We start from the raw sequence: 23,862 nt of genomic DNA, 5'->3' as shown, positions 1-23,862 counted from the left end.
CACGGGGCTCTGCCACCCCTACACCCCGGCTTCACACCACCTTGGTGGATCATGCTCTGTTCCCTTGCTTCTAGGATTATGGTGCCTCTTGGACTCCTTCCTATTGGTGTGGGATTCTTGGGGCTTGTTCAGCTTGCCTTCTTCATGGGTCCTCGGTACCCATAGGTTCAGCTCGTGGAGCCTGCTTTTGCCTCGAGCTCTCTGGCCCTTGAGTCCAAATTGCCCCGAGTCCCTGTGAGCTATGCTCCCCAGCCGTCTTGCTCTTTCAACCCCTTCACCACGGGGAAACACAAAAGAAACACAAAACCTAACCAAAACCACAAGCCCCTGCCTCTGCCGCTACCCTAAGTATCAGGCAAGCTCCCTTCCTTGTTTCCTCACAGCAGAAGCCACAATAAGTTGGTTCCCCTGTAATATGGCTGGAGAACCCTTTCTCCTTACTAGATCATTCCTAGTCTATTTCTGTAAGGATTGACAGCTTTGTCATCCTTAGTTCCTTCCATGAATCTTGTCCACCCCACTTCTTTCCCTCCTGCGGCGTCTTTCCCCCCCCCACAATGGGTTCATCATGCCTGACTTAGGGTTGGGCACCCCTTCTATGGGTGATGTAGGTGCTCCACTTGCCCGGCACTCTCCCTGGGCTCTTGCTGAGCTCTCTCCACAGGGGTCACCTCCTCCTCCTCCCAGCCGTGCCCAATACTCCCACCTGTGGATCTGTAGGTCCTGGCATGCCTTTCTCTGGGGCTTGTGTCCTCACTGGTGTTGCAGCCTGCAGGGGTTGTTCCCAGCCTGCTTTGCCCAGCAGTGGCTTGTCCATTGCCACTGAGCCTAAGCTCAGGATCTTCTCCTGGCTTCCTGTCTGCTCCTTTCCCCCTCCAAGTGGGTTCCTGGAGCAGGTCCAGAGCCTGAACTCTGCTCCAGTCTGCTCCCTCTCCCCCTCTTCTCCGCCCAGCCGATGTTTTTATTTTTGCCAGCCGGCAATTGCAGGTGATGTCACCGGCCGGCCGCAGCTGATCAAAAGCATGGCTAATGAGCCGCACGGGCTTTCTTTCTCATCCCTGCTGCGCTGCGGCTCCTGCTGTAGGTAAGTGCTTTTTCTTTCATTTTTTCATTCGTCCCTTCTCTTTCCCATTCTTCCCTGGGACAAAGAAATTAGCCAGCACCTGCAGGTGGTCAGCTGACAAGGAGGCGGCAGGGCCCTGGGAACATATAAGTTCAGACTGGCGGGGTGACTCTCTCTAGCAACTGCCAGGGGAAGGAGCTCCTGCACAAGATCTACCCAAAACATTGTGCTACCTAAAAGAACAGTAAGGCTCCAGGAGCCCACAAGGTACCCAGGGCTAGGGGACACGCTGTCCTAGGAGTGGAAATTTGCCTTCTTAAAGGGGCAAAGTTTTTTCATTGTTATTGTTATGTTATAGCCCAGGAGCTTATGTTTGTGTTGTTGTTTGTACCAGAGGTCTGGGAAGTTCAGAGGTCTCATTAGTGCTCAGAATAGTACAGCCAGATGGGGACCAGAGGTCCCGGTGCCAGAAGGGTGCAACCAGATGGGGGCCAAAGGGAGTCTGGCACCAGAAGGGCACAGCAGGCAGAGCCAAGGAGCCTGGTGCTAGACGGGCACACTCAGACAGGGGCCAGTGGTCCTGTGACCAAAAGACAGTGAGCAGAGCATGCACGTCAAAGTCAGGGCAAACTCAGTGGCTAGCCAAATTAAAGGGGCAGTGGCCAAATAGGCCAAGGCCCCAACAGAGGTGAGAACAGTCATGTAACATTTGCAAGGCATGGGACACAGTATAAGGGGAGTTGGGAGCTCTGTATTATGCCCTTGGCATCAACACACTAAATGGGCAGCATCCCACCTAGGAACAACTATTCAGCTCCAACAAAGCCGTGGCAGGTTAGTCAGGTGAGTGGACTGCCCTAGACAGGCGAGCAGGCCAATGTCATGACCAGCCTTGAGACGGCCCCCTGTCACAGTGCCTTAAAAATTACAGCCCATATTTACATTAAATAGAGGAAGAAGTTTGACCTTTTTCACTTTCAGTCATAGTATCAGTATTTTTCATCTGTCAGCCATAACCAAGTTTTCATGGATTACTTAAAAAATTAATTGGAACTGTTTAAAGCATGGAAATGCAAATTAGAGCTTTTGAAAGCAATTCTGAATTATTTCTAGCTCTGTGGTGTTTCTGTAAGATGCCATGAGCTAATACTGACAAAGGTCCAAAACCTTCTCAGGAGCAGTGTGCCATTTAAACATTATATGTTTTCTCCATCCCCTGTTCTAATAGATAGGTAAGTTTCCCATGGAGTATATAAGTCCGCCCGACTCAGAATAGCAGAATGAAACATTTCAGCTAGTGTCAATGATAAATCAGAATGTAAGTTAGAATTGCTTTTAGCTAATCTGACTGAATAACATTAATGCCTATTCACAACTTTATTTTTTTGTTTTTCTGACTTTTCTGTTTGTCAGCTGTCATACTGTATGATTTTTCAGAACACCTTAACTAAAACAAACACTGACATTTTGCTTTGGTACCAATACTACAGCAACAGCAATGAGGTATAGAGATGTCCAGGCTTGCTTCAGATGAGGTAGCTCAGGCACTAGAAGGAATCTAGTCACAGCAACACGGTGCTCCACACAGGCTATTTATCCTGCTTCTCAGTCCCCCTCCCCACCCCCATGTACTTTATAAGATAGGCATATCATAGAATCCTATAAAATTAGAGCTGACAGGGACCTCAGGAACAGGACCATCCACAAGTAGATCATCCCAGCCAAAGTTTTGTCTGACCAAGTCTTAAAACCTCCAAGGATGGAGATTCTATCCCCTCTGGGTAACCTGTTCCAGGGTTTTACTACCCTCCTACGGAGAAATATTTTCCTAATATCTAATCTAAACTTCCCTTGCTGCAACTTGAGACCATTGCTTCTTGTTGTGTTATCTGCCACCGCTAAGAACAGTTTAACTCCATCGTCTTTGGAACTACCCTTCAGGTAATTGAAAGCTTCTATTAAATTCCCCCTCAGTCTTGTCTTCTTTAGATTAAATAAACTCAGTTCCCTCAGCCTCTTCTTAGAAGTGATATGACCCAGCCCCCTCACCATTTTTATTACCTTCTGCTGAACTCTCTCCAATTTGTCTATATCCTTTCTTTACTGTGGGGCGCAGAAGTGGACACAGTATTCCAGATGTAGCCTCACCAGTGATGAAGAGAGGGGAAAAATCACTTCCCTTCGTCTGCTGGCAACACTCCTACTGAAGCAGCCCAGTATGCCATTAGCCTTCTTCAGAACAAGGGCAGTGCTGACTCGTATTCAGTGTATTGTCTATTTGTAACAGGTTGCCATCCCCAGCAGCCTTCTAGCAGCCTGTGAGGGATGCCCTTGAAGTCCTTTAATACTTCATTCCTGTGTTTTGTCCTTTGCTCACCTGCCATGTCTTGACATAACTATTGTTTAGTTGTTCTTACATGCTGGAGACTACCCATTGTATGCCCTGATGACTAGGGCTGTCCTTGCACACTCCAGCCACCCCTATATGTGCCCCACGCCTCACAGATGTTGCTTGTAGTTCTGTGTTAGGGTTCTCAGCCACCACGGGCTTCTCACTCCCATCTTTAGCTAGGCCTGCCAGCCTAAACCCACCAGGTAAGGTTTGACTCTGAGGCCCTAGCTCTTTAATACTTTCTGGGCTTCTGGCCCTCCTTTTATGCTTACTATAGCACCAGGCCTTCTGGCCTCCTGCATTCACAATGCACCCCTGGGTGCTGAGTTGTTGGGTCTTCTGCCTCCTCAGAGGCTTGGTCCTCTTCATAGCTTGGACCACTAGCCTAGATCCGTCCTCTAGGACCTGGCTTCGAAGTCCTATTTTCCTGGAGCCAGCTCTGGCCCTGTACCGCTGCACCCACTAGCACACTGGGCCCTTTGGCCTTTTATGACTGCACCCCAAGGCACAAATGAGGCTGCTTCCTTCTCTACAGGCTCAACCACAAACCACCGGATTACCAATCAAACAGAAATAGCAAGCCCATGGGCGATAACCAAAATAAAGTTAAGGAAGGCAGTCTGCTAGCTCATGTTTTCCATGGATCTGTGCTTCTGCTTCCCACCATCTGCTGTGCTCCTTTTTTGTGGGGCTGCCACATCTTCTCTGGGAGTTATCAAGAATCCACCCCTTTTAGCCAGCTCAGCCTAGGGGGGGGTTTTTTCTGACCTGTCCCCTTCCAGTCACCTGACCAGCCAGCAAGACTCAGCTTTTAACCCCTACCCTGCTAGGCAGCTGTACCTGGAAAGTTCTGGTCTTAAAGGGGCTGGCCTGCTTTCTGGTAACAGAGCTAGGGTCCCCTGTTACACCACTGTAACCCCCAAATCCTTTTCTGCAGAGAAGCAACTTAGTTGGTTCCTAGCTTGTACTGGTGCAGTCTTAGAGTCTGAAAACTATGTGGATGCTACTCTGGAATGTTGCTTGACAATAGTCTTCTGATTGCTGCTCAAGGTTTGAGTCTTTATTTGCCTATGCATTGCAGAATCTGCAGCTCACCCTAAAATTCCAAATAGATTGCAACAGTGTTTCCAGCAGTGTCTCCTTGGAAAGCTCTCTGCCCTCTCCACAAATGAAGCCAACATTGAGGAATTCTGGAAGAGATTTAAAATTGCTATTCATATAGCCTGAGCTGAATCCATTGCCTTTACCACCCTTGGCCCCCAAACTGGTATTCAGTGAGAGGAATGCTAAGATCCAAGCCCTCCTCGACTGAAAGAGAAGGGCTCCTTCTACTTGGCAAGATGAAATTTCATCTCATCAGAAAAAGAAGACATACCAGTTCCTAAAAGCCAAAGCTCAAAGGAGGATCTGGGAAATCAAAAATCAGTGATGCCAAGGAGATCCAACCTATGCTGACAGACATGATGTGTAGTTTTTTTCAAGCCAACAAAATCCATCTGCAGCCCAACTTTCCATGGTCCTACTTTCCTTCGATCACAGGATGCTCAACATTCCTCAAAGACAGCGAATCTGTCCAAATTAAATGGAAAGAGGCACTTCTGAACTGTGGCAGATACCACCAATCAAGTCCATCCCCCAACACCCTGAAAGGGGATCCCTCGCCAGCCCTCCTATTGTAGAAGTCTGGGATACCATCAAGGAAACCAACAACAAGGCTTCTGGACCAGATGGCATACCTGCTGAAATCTACAAGACTGAAAGTGAGGTACTGAGACTCCACAGATTTATTCCACAAATTTGGAACAATGAAAAGATCCCTGGGGACCTGCAGAATGCTAACATTGTGACTATCTTCAATAAAGGAAATAAGTCTGTGTGTGGGAACTATCAAGATACCAATCTCTTTTTCACAACAGGGAAAATCCTTGCCTGCATCCTCCTAAACCATCTTCTACCTCTTGTTGAGAAAGTCCTGTCAAAATCTCAGTGTGGTTTCAGACCACCCCATGGGGAAACTGACATGATCTTTGTTGCCCGCCAGTTCCAAGGAAAGTGTTGAAAACAATATCTGGACTTTTATATGGCCTTCATTGACATCACTAAGTCCTTGAACCGTGTCAATCGTGAAGCCTTCTGGAAAGTACTGGCCAGATTTTGGATGTCCTGAAAAGTACATCAAGATCCTGAAGCTTCTTCATGACCAAGTGACCATGACTGTCCTGTATAGTGGATCAGAGACGAATCCATTTGTCATCCAAACTGAGGTCAAGCAAGCATCTGTCATTGCCCCAACTCTGTTCTCCATTTTTTTTGGCAGTCATCTTGGTTTTCATTAAAGACTGTCATCCTTCTGGAATTGACATTGAAAAAGCTGCCATTTTTTAAGTATTCTGCCTGGGATGTCTTCAGTTGAAGACCAAAATACTCAAAACAACCATCCTTGACCTGCAATATGCCAATAACTTGCACACCCTGAGGAAAACCTCTAGACTGCACTGGATCTTTCTGGAGAAGCCTACCAAACTTTGGGCCTCTCTGTCAACATGGTGAAGACTAAAGACCCTTGAGATAGTCAAACGCTTCGGCTACTTCGGTGGTAGCCATCTCTCTCAGAGTGAACATTGAGGAGGAAATCTAGGACAGGATTTGGTGCACAAGTGCCTCCCCTGGGAAAAACCTCCGCATTAAATGGGAAGATTGCTGCTCAAATGCCAGCATCCTTGCTGAAGCCATTTTTCCCAGCATTGAGTTGGTGATTCTCAAACCCAAACTTTGCTTTACTGGACCTTGTGTGTGGGTATTCAACTCTCAGCTCCCAAAACAAGTGCTTTACTCCAAGCTTAGTAACAGCCTGAGATCTTGCAGTGGCCAAAGGAAATGCTACAAGGCATACCTATACATTGAAGGCATACTTCAAGAAAATGCTGACATCAAGAGCTGGGAGGAGCTGGTTGTTAACAGACTCCAGTGGCATCACAACCTCAACGAAGCGGCAGCCCATTTCAAGGTAAAGCATCTTGCCCTTCAAGTACAGAAGACCGAGCTGTGGAAGGGAAAGGAGAGAAATCCTAGCCTATGGCCTACTCTCCCCTGCAGAAAGATCTGCAACTTCTGCAGACAAGTCTGTGACTCAAGGATTGAACTGATAAGTCACCTTAAGAGGCATCAGTGAGCCATGGTAGAGATCATCCTTGAATTGAGGGATAGCTGATAATATGGATGCTGTTTTGGATCTTCATTTGACAATAGTCTTTTGATTGTTGCTCAATGTTTGAGTCTTTATTTGTTTCTCCATTGCAGAATCTGCCATGCACACTAAGGGTGCATCCAGATGAGTGCACACGTGCCTCTTGCAGCATCTCAAAGCCCTTTGAGATGCTGCAAGAGGCATGTGGGAACAAAAATCATTCCCTGCACTGTAGCACAAGAGCAAAATTAGACCCCTGAATATCCAGGGGTCAAAAAATACCCTGGGCAAAAAAAGCAGGGCAGGCTACAGTCCAGGACCTTGCCCTGAGGCAACCGGAGGCTCAGGTCCTCCGCAGAGACACTCTGGTAGCCAGTCGAAGCATCTCTATGGCTGGCCCTTGCCCCAGTGCTGAAGCATGCTGACTGCCCATGCAGGGCAGGCAGTGTGATAGCTACAGGGAACTGGACCCTAGCTCTGTGCCAATAAGTAGGGGGGGGCTGAAGGAGGGGGGAAGGGACAAAGGGGGACAACCACCAGCCACATCCCCCCACCCACTTCCCAGCCCCCAGGTCGCTGCCTTGTCCAGCCCCACTCCCCACCTGCCCCCTCAAGTCCCCCATCACTGCCCTACCTGGCCCCAGACCCCCAAACCCCCACATCACTGTCCTGCCTGGCCCCAGCATCCCAGCAATAAAACAAACAAACAAAAAAAACCCTGCACTCACCAGCAGTAGCAGCTGCTGTCAGGGTCACTGGGGCCTGTCAGGCTCAGTGGTGCCGGCCCAGGGTGACAGCTGCAGTGGCCCCAGCTGCCTGACAGCATGCAGAGCCACATGGCACCCTGGCAACTCAGGCCGCATCTGCCCAATGGGGCAGTGGCAGTGTGGGTGCCTGGCAGCCAGGGCCAGTCCCTACTGCCCTGTGTTGTATGGTGGGGGCTCTGCCATGAGGCCCCAGTGACCCTGACAGCAGCTGCTATTGCCAGTGAGTGCAGGGCTTTGTTTGTTTGTTTGTTTGTTTGTTTCTATTGCCAGGATGCTGGGGCCGGGTGGAACACTGATGGGGGCACTTGGGGCCAGGCAGGGATTCCCCCACAGTCCCCTCCTCCAGCCCCTCACCCCTACTAACTGGCCAGTAGGCCTCAGTAATCCCAACAGCCACTGCTACTGCCAGTGAGTGCAGGGCTGGTTTTTTTGTTTGTTTGTTTGTTTTTAAGTGCCGGGAGGCTGGGGCCAGGTGGGGCAGCCATCGTGTGTCTGGGGGTGCAAGTGGGGGATGGAGCTGGATGAGGCAGCCAGTGGGGAACTGGGGGAGCGAGTGGGAGTGGGGCACATGGGCCCTGCACGGGGAGTGGTAGCCCTGTTGGGGGGCCTGTAGCCCCCGTTGTGGGGCTGTGGTCCCTGTAGGGGACTGTAGCCCTTTGGAGGGCAGTCTGTGAGTTATATGGGGGGGGCTGCACCCTGCGGGGAGTAGAGGACCCACCTTTCCTGGGCTACCCCCCCCACAGTGCACCTGCGATCTACCCGCACACCCCACATCCCTCCACAGCCACCCACATCCCCCCTCTTTCCACCCCTATTCTGCAAGCCTCACATCCCCCCAGCACATACCCTGCATGCCCAGGTGCCAGATAGGATGAGACCTGCTGACAGGAGCTGTGGCTGCAGGGGCAGCTGTCCCCACATCCTGGTTAGTGAAGGGGTCAAGGGGAGTTCTAACTGCTCTATGGTAAGAAAACCAAAAGCAAACAACAAAACATATAGGTATTTAGAATTCATTTTATTATGATGATAGAGACACTGGGAGGCTTCCAAATTGCTTTAACACTAGATATATCAACAAAACGTTGCCCAATTGATCGCTGACTCTCTTGTCTCTCTCTCTTTCTCTGTCGCTCTATATATCTTTTGTTTTAATTGTGGAAGAACATGGATTTTGGGGTATTTTACAGAGTGGCTTTGGGATGTTTTTTATCTGGGATTTCTCAGTTTTCAAATAGGGAACACCAGAATTCCTGCTAGGGAGGCAAGTGGCAGGACCTGGGTAGAGGAGCCTGCTCAGAGCTGACACCTTGGACTCAGCTGCAGGTGGCTGACCTCTTGGCCAGTTGGGGCCGGGAGGACATCCTTAGACAGTTCAAAGCAGGCCACCACACTGGGAACATCCTCTGGGCCATAGCTGCCCAGATGGCCGGGCAGGGGGCACACATGGCAGTAGTGCTGCACAAAGGCCAACTCTGTAGCCATAGTCCACTGGCAGCTGGCCCAGAGAGGCAGATGCCTCTACTGGCTGTGTAGTCCCCATCTGGGCATGTTTCTGGGCAGAGCACCAGTGGGTGGCATCCCCAGGTTCCCTGGATGCCTTTGAGGGCAGGTGCACAGCAGGTCACAGCCAAGCAGCAACTCCCACTGCCAGACTGCTGCAGTGGGTAGAGAATGCAGGGAACTCTCAGGGCTGCTCCAGCAGTTCAGCTGGCACGAGCTGTAGTGTCCCCAGGTGCCAATTGGCTGCATCCCAAAAGCTCCTGTCTATTTGTATTTTCCATATTAACGTGGACCTTAACGCCCACCCAGTTAACTAATAGCCCCTTTGTATGGCCAAAGGATGAAAGATGCAATTAATTTCTTGGGACAACAAAAGCAAAAACAGAATAGGAGTGATGTGGGGGGGTCAAAGGATCAAAATGTGAAAATAAGTTCTCCAGAGGGGGACACTGAGCAGAGACTCCCCACCCACCCCAGGCTGCACCCACTGGCCCTCAAAGGCATCCAGGTAACCTGGGTATGCCACCCACTGGTGCTCTGCCCAGAAACATACTCGGACAAGTGAGAGGAAAGTGGCCCCACAGTCTCCAGGCACCTTCCCTTCCAGAGCCTCCTTTTTTCAAGTACAGGGCCCACTTTACCAGGAGGAGGTTGACCAGGAGGTCCCAGGACTTGGTGGGGCCACGGATGGGGTGACCAAAAACAAAAAGGTGACAGTGGAAATTCAGCCAGAACCTCAGGAGGAGGTTCTGGAAGTAGAGATGGAGGGGCAGCAGCCTGGCGCACGCAAGGGTCATGTGCGCTAGGGTCTCCTCTGCCCACAGAAGGAGCAGGAGATCGGGGTGTCTGTGAAGCTCACCACATATGCACCTGTGGTGACGGCTCCATGGAGGGGCCATCAGCTGAGGTCCCCAGTGGCTCATGGGATGAGGATGGAGTACAGCCTCAGCCACAGGGGTGCCCCAGCTACACCCTTGCCAAGCAGCACCTGCCATTTAGTGTCTGGGTGGGATGCTAAGGTAGCATGATGGATTATGCAGTGCACAAATGTATAGAGGTGGCGATGATGGATGGTGGAAAAATGAATGACTCTGGTATCCTCCAGCCAGATCAGGTGGTGGACTGCAAGGCCAGGTATGGTGCCAGCGCCACTACAAACTCCAGTGGGCTGGAGGACATGGAGGGTCATGGACCACCACCACGCAGGACCTGATCAACAAAGGCAAAGACGTCAGGAGGTAAAGTAGATTTCACCTCCCTGGACCAGATGGCAGGTCGCACGTGTTATGGGTAGACCCATGTGCTGGGCCAGTGCAGCAGGGTCCCCCCCTCCTGCCAGTTGTAGTCCTGGAGGTCTCCAATACAGGTGACACCAGCCAAGATCAACCTCTGTTGCAACTGGGGTGCCTCTGCTGTCGGCTCCTCATAGAATCATAGGGCTGGAAGGGACTCCAAAGGATCATTGGGTCCAGCCCCCTGCATGAGCAGGAAAGACATCTGGGGGTCAGGTGACCCCAGTCAGGTGACAATCTAGTCTTTGCTTGAAGACATCTAGGGTGGGTGATTGCACCACCTCTGGGGGGAGCTTGTTCCATAGTCTGGACACCCTAGTTGTGAAGAAATGTTTCCTAATGTTCAGCCTGAAACTATCTTCCAGGAGCTTGTAGCTGTTGCTTCTAGTTTTCCCCCAGGGTGCCCTGGTGAACAGCTGAGGCGTACTCTCTGATGTATGTCTCTGATATAGTGGTAAGCTGCACTCAGGTCCCCTCTCAGCCTTCCTTTCTTATGGCTGAAGAGTCCAAGATCCCTCAGCCTCCCTCGTCATGCAAGTCTCTGATCATATGGGAGGCCCTTCTCTGGACCTTCTCGAGCTTTAGCATGTCCCTGTTGAACTGCGGCACCCAGAACTGGACGCAGTATTCCAGCTGCGGCCACACCAATAAGCAGGAGAATCACTTCTTTGGTTTTACTGGAGACGCATCAATTGATGCATGCCAGAGTTTTATTGTCCCTCGTGGTTACTGTGTTGCATTGCTAGCTTATATTCATACTGGGGTCTGTTGTTACCCCTAGATCCCTTTCATTTGTAGTGCTGGTCAGGTTAGTGTTGCCCAGCCTGTAGGTATGCTGGGGGTTTTCTACCCAGATGCAGCACGTTTTGCATTTCTCTACATTGAACCTCATCTGGTTCCCTTCTGCCCAACATGCCAGCCTGTCTAGGTCTGCTTGTATCTGCAGTCTATCTGCAGGTGTGTCCTTGCAACCCCATACCTTGGTGTTGTCCACGGACTTGGCCAGTGGGCTTTTCACCCCCTCATCCAGGTCGTTGATGAAGATGTTGAACAGCATCGGGCCAAGTACTGACCCCTGGGGTATGCCACTGCCCACATCTCACCAGAACAACACTGATCCATTCATTTGGACTCTGCGTCCTACCCCACAACCAGTTTTGTACCCACTTGACAGTCCCACAGTTGAGCCCAATATCTTCCGGTTTTCTGATCAGTACCTCGTGGGATACCAGGTCAAAGGCTTTCTGGAAGTCAAGGTATATGATGTCAACTGCTTTTCTGTCATCCAGGTGATGAGTTACCTGATCATAGAAAGAAATGTGGTTGGTCCAACAAGACCTGCTCGCAATGAAACCATGCTGGCTTCAGCTGGGGGTTCCAAAAGAGGGGCTTGTCAAGCAGGTTGGCATCCTGGGCAAATGTTGCAGAGGATGTGGAGGTGGAAACCATCCTCCAGGCTGGAAGGAGGTCCTAGTAGAACTCTGGCAGCCCTCACAGATCCTGTAGAGAGAAGCCCCGCAGGCTGAGGAGCTACCAGTCATATTGGAGCCCCTGCAAGTGGCAGAGGAAGGCACGCCCCAGGCGGCCTCATGTCACATGGCTACCGACACTGTATAGCAGTCTGCGGGGCCTGAAGGTGGTATGTCAGGACCTGGCTGCACAGGCAAACCAAGTCCTGGCCACCCTCCCACAAGAGGAGGCTCAGGAACCCCACAGCAACCCAGTGCTGTCCTGGCCTGAAAAACTCCAGCACCCATCTCTGGAGCCCTGCCAGGACCTTGGGGGACACAGGCAGGGTGTGTAGTGGTGCCAGAGCATGGACAGGACCAGATGGTTCAGCGCCAGCACTCTCCCATGCAGGCAGAGGCACCTCAGGGGCCCTGCCCATGCCCAGAGCCACTCCACCACCCTTGCCGCCAGCTGGTGCCAGTTCTCCAGCAGGGAGGGGTCTGGTGGGGACAGGTAGACCCCCAAGTAGAGCAGCAAACCCGTGCTCAATATGTCTTCCTTTTTGTTTCAGATCTTTGTCAAGGGTTAGATTTGAACCAATATGGGGAGTAAGTCACTCTCAGTGGTTACTGAATTAAGCTGCTGAGCTCACATGAAAGTGGGTAGCCCAGAAAGCCTTCTAGCTACTTAATTCATGCATGCACCCTGTAACTCGTTTGTTTCATGAGTATGAGGCACATGGCTATCTAGACCGCCATTCTTTTGAGTACACTTTTGAGTTTTGCTTCTTCTGAATGGTAATGGGTGTTTATCCACCAGTTGGTGCACCTTTTACTGGGGCAGTCAGGGGCAGTCTGAATTCCAGATTTGCACAGAAAAATGTGGAGCATCTGTCAACATCAAGAAAAGTTAATTCTTTCAGGAGCTGGGTTTTGGAAACTTCTTTACCTGAAGGTGGAATTGAGAGAGTTTTGGAACTAAATTAACCATATCCTAATCAGGAGGTACACCTAGGCACCTGGATTTTTAAAGGATTTAGAATCAACCATAAATAGAAAGTATGACAGAGTTTGTTCTGTTCCAAGAACCAGAAAAAAAACAAAAAATGGTTTATTTATTAGTCCTGAAAAACTGGCATGCCAGTCCAGCCTTTGACTTGAACTGACATGAAATAATACCGTTTCATAAAAGCATAGGCCAGATTCTCTGCTGTAAATGGGCACAGTTCCAGATGCTTCTGTGGAGCTACATGCATTTACTCCCTGTCAGACTGTCTTGGTGACTTTTTAATGTAAATTTTGACTTTTGGGGTATTTATGCTAATTTAAAATGTTACCTCCTGGCAGAAAGTAAAAGGATAATGAGAGAGGTGCGATATCGCCTGTATATGTTAAGGACTTATCTTTCGTAAGAGAACTTTTAAAATACCTTTTGCAGGTTATTCTTCCTACCATAAACAAGACTTCTATGCAGGCTGTCCTGGATTATCTGTATACCAAACAGTTATCAAGTCAGGAGTTGGACACACTTGAATTAATTGCATTGGCAAACAGATTTTGCCTTCCTCACTTGGTTGCACTTGCAGGTAAGGAGTCTGCATGTTGGCAAATGCCATGTCTCTATGAACTCCTAAAATGGTGCTTAGGAGTCTTTGAACACCCACACTGCTTTCATTGCAAATGTAGAGGGAAAGAAATGCTGTTCCTTTGTATAAAGGCTGGTTGTGATGCAAGTTGGCATTTGCACTAAGAAAAAATATGCTTCTCTGTCTTGTCTCCATGACTTGTGCTAAATAACTCAGGCCATTATAGTGTTCCACATTGTAGAAACAGACATTTACCTTTTGCATTAATAAAAATGTCTTACTATGCGTAATACCTATTATTTTATTCTTAAATCACAGTGAAACAGTATGAATGCTAAGTTTGCCATTATAGTGAACAAGGTATTCCTTTATAAATACATACTGAGAGAGTCTAATAACTGAGCCAATTTAGAATTGATCCAATTCAGTGCATCAGATCTGTTTTTACTGCAGAGATTAGACTCAGTCAGTCAGCTGTAGATGTGGGGATTCAACATTGTATAATTTCAAGAAAATCTAATTTTCCTCCTTCATTTTAGACAAAAATGTCAGTGTGAAATAATTTAATGATTTTAATACTAAACTTCTGGATATTTTTCTCTGTTTCCTTGAGGAGTATGGGAATAGCTAAGATGAAAATGAGACAAAAACTACGGGAGACAGAAGGAGTTAGTTGTACCTGTTGACAACATTTCCTTAATGTTGAGTACCTCACCTCCTGAATAGCTTTCTACTATAGCAAGACACAGTAGAGGAGTCGATTCCACACTGGCTTTGGTAGTTTTAGTCCATGTTAGTCCCTGATCCTGCACAAGTGTATGTACTGGGCCCTCATAATTTTTTTGAGTGCTCATGGCACAGACATGTCCTTAAATATTAAGAATATTTTTTACTTTTGTTTGAGCAGTACATATTGTGGACCCCTAGTGCTATTGACAAGGACCATACACTTCAGTCTGGCAATGTTTTGTTCAGGTACTCCATCCTGTTAGCAGGATACAGGCTAGGTGGGTCTGCTGAGTCAGGTGGTTTATTGTGTTACTCAGATACAAGAAAGGTGAGCGATTGTCCATTAGCAAGAGGGGCCTATTCTAGGGGCTGAAGACCCTAACTTAAGAACTATAGGAGTAGCCAGTTGTGAGAAAGATGGAAAGGAACTTTGCTATATTATTGGAAATATTTTCATTAATAAAAATTAACCCATAATGAATGGGGAGAGGGCAGGAGGTTTTGATTCTCTGTAGTAGATTGATTTTGGTTTACAAGAGGTTTTAGAAGAGGGTGGGAATAGCATCTGTTTAGAGATAATATAGGTCATGCAGAGGCTCAAAGCTTCTGTTAGAAGGAGTCAGAAGCAACTACTGCAGAAATATAAGTACACCTTACAAGGCCATTTCTTTCTTACTGATTTATGAACCAAAGGAGATCTGTGTATTTTGAATAGCTGTAGGTTTCAGGTTGATCTGTGGGTTAAGTACCAAGCATATTAAGACTTTTGGTACTCTGTTTTGTTGTCTGTATTAAGAATTGCAGTCATTCAACCAGCTAATGGTTTGTGGCTGCATATCTTGGAAATTCCTTCCTCTCAATTATTACTTATGGGAACCTAGAATAGAATGGACAAGATTTTTGTTCTCAAAACACAGTCGTATTTTTTGCTCTCTGATAAATATTTGAAAATTATTTTATGCTAAAATGCATATTTTTATTGTGTCAATTATTGATTTTCTTCTTTAACAGAACAGCATGCTGTGCAGGAGCTGACAAAAGCATCAATGAGTGGCATTGCAATAGATGGCGATGTACTCTCCTATTTGGAATTTGCACAGGTTAGTAAGGACTGTATTACAACCTTTTAAAAGGTATTCTTCCCAACTGTGTACTATGCCAAAAACCTAGGGGGGTTGAGAATTGTCCCTACATAAATAAAGGTTTCCCAAAGGACCCCTGTGTCCAGGGAAAAGAACTGAGCTCCCCCAGTCATATCCTACTCTGACTTCTGCTGCTTCATTTTTAAACCTAATGATGGATTATAAAACTGCATCTTAGCATTTTAACCTCCTTTGCAAAGGAGATTTATTTTCTCAGTTTGTTAAGAAATCAGTCTCTCTCTATAGAGACTTACCTGTGCGTCTGTCCTTTCAGTTTTTCTCTATTATAGTGAAGTCGCCCAAGTAGTAGATCATTCACTACTTAATACTGTCTAGTACATTAAAGTCCCTTAGCCTGCTTACAGACATTCTAGGTATGTCCCCATGTGATACCCTTTAGGGCTGTGCAAAATTTCACTTGGTGTTTTGTTTTGAAGCTGTTTCAAGCTTGAAATGGCAAAATCAAAACAAAACCGAAGGCTTAGAAACAGCTTTGAAATTAAATGAGAGCACTCAAAACCTTTCAAAAGTTTTGAAATGTTTCAAGTCTTGAAGCTGGACTTGCTTGGCGTCGGTCCCAGCTGGTAGCAGCAGCCTACTGTCATCCCACGCACAGATCCGGGGGTCCGCACCCCTCAGGAGGAGTCTGGCACAGCCCCGCAACTTTCCTGGGGGTGCAGGCCCCTGGATCTGTACACAGGTTGACAGCAGGCTGCCGCTGCTGGCTGGGGCCTGCGGCTGCAGCCGTCTTCCCGGCACTGGGCATGGGTTGCACCCAGTGCCAGTCCTAGGCATCACCGGGAGCCTCCTGTGATCCCATGCACAGATCTGGGGGCCCCCACCCTCCAGAGGAGTTCAGCACAGACCTGCAACCCTCCCAGGGTGCATGCCTCCAGATCTGTGCATGGGATGACAGGAGTCTGCCACTGCCAACAAGTGATATGAGTTTTCCTTTCAACTGTTTGAAGTACAGTTTCCCAGAAACCTCTGCACCTATCTCCTTGAAACTTGGCAGGCTTCATGCCCTCAGAAGGGGCTCCCCTCCCTGCAATTTTATATCCGAATCAGGCAAGAAATGACAATGTTTTTAGGGATTTTCATGATTCTCCATTATGGCATATGGGCAAAACAGCGCAAGAGTTTTGACACAACGAAATGGAACAGTGCTTCAAAACAAAACAATGAAACGAAAAATGGTCCCTTCAAAATGGCGAAATGGAACTCGAAATAAAACGATGCTGTTTCGTTCAGCCCTAATATCCATGCCCCTTAAATCTCTTCCTGTTAGGGTGCTATGATTTGTAGTGCTTATGGTAGGCGGACAGAGTTGTTAGTCATCTTCAAGGTAGACGTCTTCCTTTGTGGCTCTCAGTGCATGCCTATGACACTGTTTTATTCAGGTGTGTCGCTTCCGTGATTGCCTGAGCTCTAACATGAGAGAGTGTTCAAAAATTATTGCTTCTCTTTAAAATATGTGCCTTTGTTTTTATAAATGAATGTTGCAATACCCAAGGAAGCAATGTAGCGGGAAGAGATAATAGAACAATGTTTTTTCAAATTACTTTAAATGTGTGTTGGCTCCAGCTTGTACTATTATACTCTTGTTTTTGTGACCAGTGTATTGTACAGACTGATTGCTGTATGAGTTTCATACCAGATGCTTTCAATAACTATAAACTGTTTAAAAAAATTCTGATTGCCTTCTGAGTTTGTGAAGTGTGTATGTAAGCCAGATATAGAGATATATACAAAATCCAGTTACAATTTCTTCTCTGTGCTCTGTACGGTAGAGCAGTGTGATATGTTTATAATCCTAGAAGATCACAGCAGGCTACCAAACTGTCAGGTAAATGGACATACTCTACAAATGTGACTTGCATTATAGCTGTATTTCCTTTTGATTAAAGGAAGACTTTGCCAGATACTGTACTGTGCTTTCAGTAATGCTTAAGTTCTGGCATTAAATGCACTCTGGAGAGTTCTGCAAGGTGGAATGTGTAGTAACCATTAGGAAAATCTGACTGCTGCAAGTCAAAACTTAAGTGCATAGAATCATAATAAGTGTCCAGTCCTATGAAGTACTGACTATGTCTTGACCCATGGTGACTGCTGCACTTCCATAAAAGTTTAGGACAGAGTTGAGCATGTACCTCTGTGGAGGTGCTCAGCATGATACAGGAAGAGACCCATGATTACCCCACTTCTTGCTGTGCCCCAGCTGCTCCCAATAACTATTCCATTTTGGCCACTGTGTGATGAAGTGGGTTTTTGTGTCAAAGAAACAAATAGTACTCCTGACTCAGTGAGGCACAGCTCAGTGAATTCCCTCTGAGCAGCTGCTGAGTGTCAGTCAGGTGTGACACCATGATGCCCAACGTTACCTAAATCTCTCTCTAGGCTATTCAGGAGCCCTACCAGAATAAAACAATGAAGTATCACTGTCTCCTAAACTTCTGGCTTTAGTTTGGAGGTGATCATGTAATTCAAACTGACTATCTTTCCTTGCAGTTCCACAATGCTAATCAGCTGGCTGCATGGTGTTTATACTACATCTGCACCAATTACAACAGTGTTTGCTCCAAATTCCGTAAGGAAATAAAAGCTAAATCCACAGGTAAGATCATCCATAACTTCCTCCATATTTTTAAGACCCATCTTTTTCTTTCTGTCCTTTAAAAATAAAAAGATGAATTAGTTCATCTGCCTATGAAGCTGAGCCAGTGCTCTCTCCCTCCCTAGCAGAGTTAATACACTCTCTTAAACAGGTGACCAGAGTCTGAGTCCACCTCATGGGCCAAGAGTTATGCTTAGAATTCCTGTCATCTGCAGTTAAAAATGATGCGATTGTCTCTCCAGAACTCACACTGAAAATACTGCCCATGTTTAGCTTTATTTTACATCATAGAACAGTATAGTTTTCTAAGTAAGTCTCTTCCAGCTGATGCTCTCCCTTCACTTTATAGACATTTAATTAAACCATAGCAGCACTGCAGGTAAGTGTCAGTAAGCAATTTTTAAACAATGGTTAGCTGAGGCATGGAATGGAAAAAGTAGTTCAAGGTAGATAAAAGCCTTACATACTAAAATCTTGACTCTGTCTACAGCTATGTCCTCATTTTAGAACCTAAGTTATCTTAACACTTTTTTTAAAATCAGATAATCAGGAATATTTTGAAAGATACCGCTGGCCACCTGTTTGGTACCTAAAAGAAGAAGATCACTACCAGCGAGTTAAAAAGGAAAGAGAAAAGGAAGATACTGCACAGAATAAACATCATTCAAAACGGAAGTGGTGCTTCTGGAATTCCTCTCCTGTAGTTGCCTGAACAAAGAAAATACGTGGAAACACTTAAAGTATAATTATAACACTGCTCTAATATTAGTCTTATTATTAGAAATAAGATATAGTTCAGGTTTCAGGCACTGACTTCATTCCACATGTGTGCATTTATTATTGTTAGGATCAAAAGCACAAGCTTACCTAAAGTGAGCCTGGAACAGCTCCTTAAAGGCATATGCATATTTTTGGTTAATAAGCAAAATAAGCATCTACCATTATTTCATTTCTTTTTATACAAAAGCAAATCCAGCATTCATGTTTCAAACTCCAAATTGGGAAATATTTTTATACTGTCTTGTGTATTTTGTTTAAATAAAAATTCTGGGTATTGCTTTATTTTACAGACCACAAAATAACCATATAGTGCTTTATACTTAGATTTTAACTATTTTTCCTATTTGATTAAATAGAATCCAAATAGACAATCCTCAGTCTTTAGTGACTGTTTTTAAAGTATCCAGTAAAAATGTTCACCTTCGTTTGAAAACCAGATTTTACTACGCAACCAGTTTTTGTTCCTTAAATACCATACACTCATAATACAATTAGATGGTTATTTCTCCTTTCTGAAGTAAAGGAGTGTTTAATCTTTTTTCAGCTGAATAATAGGCAGTATAATTACCTGTTCAGTTGCAGGAACATGTATTTCTAATATATGCCATGTAAGTGCAAATAATTATGGTTGTGAAATCTAGTGATTCTAAGTATTCAGAGGTTTAAAATATCTAGATTCAAGAGGATAATTTAAAAATAATTAGAAGGGCTTATTATTTTATATCTTTATCCAGGGTAAACTCAGTATGGACATGAATACAAGGAGAAGTTCTGTATAGTATTTGCATTACTGCAGTACAGTTGACTTTTGGGAGGTTTTTTCTTTCTCCTTTGAGAGCCTGGGTCTGCAGTCATTCCTCATGCAGAATTCCTTTTGGCTTCATGGAGAGTTTTATTAATGAAAAGGCAGCAAAACCAGGGAGGTACTTTCTTCTGTTGTAGTGTCAGTATATTGTAAATTAAGAATGATCTTTCCCATACAAGTTAGTTTAGATTTGGTTATAAGTATTTTGCAGCTCTTTCCAAGTGGAACTCAAAATTAGATTCTGTATTTTAAAGTAGATTATGCATTCCCATTGCAGTAGATATTCCAGGAAAACACAAAGCTGAAGGTACAGTGAATAAAAAAACCCTGTATTTGTTTCATTGGAGGAAAAAAAGCCTTCAGCATGTTCAAATATCCTTTTCATTTATGATTGTCTAAAGACCAACTGTTGCTTTGTACTTGCAGTGTTACACTAGAAAATACAAGGATGTGAGAGCTTTTAAATGACCAAACTGAAATTCTTATAAATTAAGGTACAGAACATACATTCCCAGTCCTATATAGTGTCTCAGGCATAGTTCTGTAAACATGGTAGTATTGTGTATTGGATTTGTTAGTGTTGTTTCCAGCAGGCAGCTCAGCATACTGATGTGAAAAGCTGGGGGTGGGGTTTCTTGTATTCAGAGGCAAAGCAGTAAGTTCAAAACCCAGTACCATGAGTTAGGAAAGGCGTCGGACTGAAAGCCATACACGCCTCTAAATATTCAGGTTCTAGACAGAGCTCATTCCTGACAGATGCTATCCTAGAGTGCTAGAAGTTGCTTAGCATTGGTAGAGAGAGATGCTGCTGCAGAGACTATTGTAAAGAAAACAAGTGACAGACTCCATCACCTATAAGATTTACCACTGTACAGTGATAAAGAAGGGCTATGAAGGAAGGTTGGAAGTCTGCCCACATCAATTCTTGTGCAGTGGTTTAGTAAATTGTTAGGGAAAGAATGAATGAGAGAATAAATATCAAAACTATGATAGAATTAATATCTGTTCAGACATAAAATGTTAACATCGTCATTTAAATAAGTACTGCTACTAGGTTTTACACAGCCAAAGTTACTTTATGATTGTAATCTTGCCAAACTATAATGGATATATAAATGAACCTGGGGTATATGCAATAATATCCACTTATACTAGTTATCAGCTACTATAACCAAGTGGCTGGCTCATTTGGTTAATGCTGTGTATGGCCTTTACTCTTGGTGGTTATTTTGTGTTTTTTTTTTATTTTGCAAAAAAGTCAATAAAATTGTTTAGCTATAAAATGTCTCCTAATTCTTTGAAACTGCTTTAAATCCTGTGTAAAGCACTTAGGTTTTAGTCTATTTATTAACAGTAATAATGAAATATATTTAACAAAGTTGTGTACTAAATCCATGATTATATGGGGTAAGAAAACATAAGTTTAAAATGTTGCAAGGAGATCCTATAGCATTTTTACACAAGGTGGGAAGGGCGCTGGATGTTTGTCACAAATATATAACAATGTTTTCCTGGCACTTTTTCATGCTGCTTCTAATATTTTAATCACCAGGCCAACACCCCTGGGATATAAGGTGAATTAGGTGTGACCAAAAATGGGGGGGAGGGTAAAACAGGTAGGCTTTGGGAGGTTTTTTTTGTTGTTGCTGATGTTTTTAAGTATACAATAGGCTTGCTAAATAGACTGCTTGCTTTTTTGGCTTCCCGTGGCACTGGTCTTCAACAGCCAAGCAGAAACTCCAATTATAAGTTAAGGTACATGCAGCAACAGTTTCTTTTTTTGTATCTGTGCTGCTAAATTGACAAAGATAGGGAGTTACAGTTTTAGAGAACTTGCAAGATGATGTGTGAAAAATGCCTTGTTTATGCTTTTTTTAAGCTATTCGCCAATGCCAAGGACACTGAAAATAAGCACTTTCAGTACTTAATGTACTTTCCTCTTCTAAAGTGTTAATTTATGAGAAGGCTACATAATTCAATGCTTTGATTTATTTTAGGAAGCAAGACTTTCTTCCCATGAATTTGCAATTAGAATTCAGGCAATGTAGTCAATAAAAGAAGAATAATGTAGCAACAGAAAGAATGCTACTCATTTGATTATGTTAAAAACAGCAATGTATTAAAAAACACTTAACTATATTCCTTTATGTGTGTATGCTTAACTTACTGATCATTTAGACTCCAGTTTGATAGGACGTCACAGAGAGGACATTTATCAGGTGGGAGTTGCCTTTTGGTATTGTAGAACTAATTTTGATTGCAGATTGAGCATGGTTCATAAATCAGCCCATATTGTAGGCTCCCCCTTCATAAGTATAAGAGTGGGATTTGGGGCTGGGGCTGTCGTCATTGACTTGAACAGAAGAAGGCATTCTGTAAGCAAGGCATTGGCAATGCATAGGGGGTGCACAAGGTACAGTGCAAAGGTGTTGGATAAATGTGGCTACTGTGCAATAACTTCAACTCATCTTCATTTCCTCTGTATCCTGAGACTACTCACCAATCTATATTAATTTAGAATCCCATGATTTTACTGGACTTTTTTAGGTTCCATGTTCATAAAGGTGGGGTGGAGCCATATTAAATATGTAGATATACTAATGGTATATTAGAAAAGAAAGCAATCTAAACCTAAGGTGTGTGTATGGGAGGAGGGGTAAAGTTAAGTACGGACTGATCCTTACAACAAAAATGGTATAAAAATGGAGGAAAAAAGCCAGAATTTTGCTTATCAAAGTGTTCAAGCATGTTTCCAAAGTGTTAACATTAGTGATTCTGTCTGGATAAGAAATTACTATTGGTAGGGAACGTCCTAGTTTTAAAACAAGCATTTTCCAGACTCAAACTGAGCATTCTCAGATAGAATGAGAAACTTGAAAAACCCTGTACTATAAACTAACCTTTCTTCATTTCACTTACAGCTTTAGGTAAAGGTCTACTGTAATGGATTATGTCCATATTAACATCCAAACTTTTTATAGCAAATACTTGAGATCCTTTCTAGGCTACCTACAAACCATTGACTATGAAGGGAACTTGCAGCTTTGCTGTCAGGCAAAAATTGGGCTTTTGTCCTTACTTCAGTAAAGTAAAGCTTCATATTTGAACGTCCAGTATTTATCTCTTGTTAGTTACATCAAGATACGTGCTATGTAATCAGATGCCTTTTAACTGTGGTTGCTGGATTTCTTTCATTTACTCAAAATAATTCAGCAATTTTCATTATTTTAATGAGTCCAGTCCTCCTGAGGCAAAATCTCCCAATGAAATTGTTTGTGTCCATCATTTTGAGTTTAAGGTACCAGAGAGAGCATTTATACATTGCCGCTTGTCTACAGTGACACAGAACTGTCAACAGAAATTTGGTTTGTAATCCTCATCCTGCAGGCTGTACAATACAATAATTCATTATCATTTTATATGCGCCTTTGCCTTCAGCAAAAAGCATATCACAGATCACTTTGAACTGAAAATCACCATGATGAGACTACTGCATATTAATCCATGCAAGTCAGGTCACTCACTACCACTCTTTCAATAATATTTAACACCCTGCTAGAAATCTGCAAAACTCTTGGAACAAAACTGCAGAGAATTAACAAGAGCATATGAAAAACCGGTGAGGCAAAATGATTATACTAATAAACCCAAGGACTATATAAAACTGGAGAAAGACAAACTGAAAAAGAGTGAGATATGATTCAGGCAAAGAGACTAGTAAGGGTCCATAGAAATTTGCTATTTCCTTTCAAGTGTGGTATTCCTATTGCATGTATAAAAAGGGGTGCATCTACACATGCAAGCACGTGCACTTGCAGCAGCTCAAATAGAAACGCAAATTTGAGCCAGGGCTTTTTGCCTCAGCACACAGGCTCAGACATGCACTTTGTTGAGGAGCAAATTGTGCCACTTGGGGCAAAATAACCCTGTCTGGCTCCTCCCAGATCTGCAGCCAGGTGGAGCTGGAGCCTGAGGCTAGCACCTGTGCTGTCCCCAGCTATATAAAAAGCTGCCCTGTCCTGGCCCCAGCAGTATAAAAAGCCACCCTGGCAAGTAGCTTAGGGCTACTAGCTCTCAGGAGCTTCTGGGGCCCTGCTAATTGGTACCTGGGGAAACTCCCCTTGTGCCAGCTGGACTGCTGAAGCAGCTCTGAGAGTTCCCTCCTGCACCCTTTACCCACTGCAGCAGTCTGGCAGTGGGGGCTGCTGTCTGGCTGTGACCTGCTGCACACCTGCCAGACCCAGATGGGGACCGCACAGCCAGTAGGGGCATCTCCCCTCTGGGCCAGCTGCCAGTGGACTGGTTGCAGGGTTGGCCTCTGTATGGCACTACTGCCACGTGTGCCCCCTGCCCAGCCATCTGGGCAGCTACTGCCCGAAAGATGTTCTTAGTGTGGTGGCCTGCTCTGAACTGTCAAACTATGTTCTCCTGGCCCCATTTGGCCAGGAGGTCAGCCACAGCCAGCTAGATCCAAGGTGCCAGCTCTGAGCAGGCAGGGTCCTGCCACTTGCCTTCCTAGCAGGAATTCTGGTGTTCTGTATTGGAAAACTGAAATAT

General features: G+C 45.2%; 1 protein-coding gene across 4 annotated transcripts in view; it reads left to right on the top strand.

Moving 5' to 3' along the window:
- RHOBTB1 (Rho related BTB domain containing 1) overlaps positions 1–21,452 on the top strand; it is a 78,037-nt gene extending 56,585 nt beyond the window's left edge. For 3 of the 4 annotated variants that reach the window (XM_019538630.1, XM_019538631.1, XM_019538629.1), the window contains 4 exons: positions 13,088–13,235; positions 14,976–15,064; positions 17,615–17,720; positions 18,263–21,452. In XM_019538630.1, coding sequence (XP_019394175.1) covers positions 13,088–13,235; positions 14,976–15,064; positions 17,615–17,720; positions 18,263–18,432 — 513 coding nt within the window. In that variant the 3' untranslated portion in view covers positions 18,433–21,452. The remainder of the gene's footprint in view (positions 1–13,087; positions 13,236–14,975; positions 15,065–17,614; positions 17,721–18,262) is intronic. The other variant, XM_019538632.1, reaches the window with a different exon arrangement.
- The last annotated feature ends 2,410 nt before the right edge of the window (positions 21,453–23,862 follow it).

This window comes from Crocodylus porosus, unplaced genomic scaffold, assembly GCF_001723895.1.
Source record: "Crocodylus porosus isolate Cpor-Errol unplaced genomic scaffold, CroPor_comp1, whole genome shotgun sequence".
Lineage (NCBI taxonomy): Eukaryota > Metazoa > Chordata > Crocodylia > Crocodylidae > Crocodylus > Crocodylus porosus.
The sequence above is the reverse complement of the archived record's forward strand: the minus strand, read 5'-3'. Positions and strand labels throughout refer to the sequence as shown.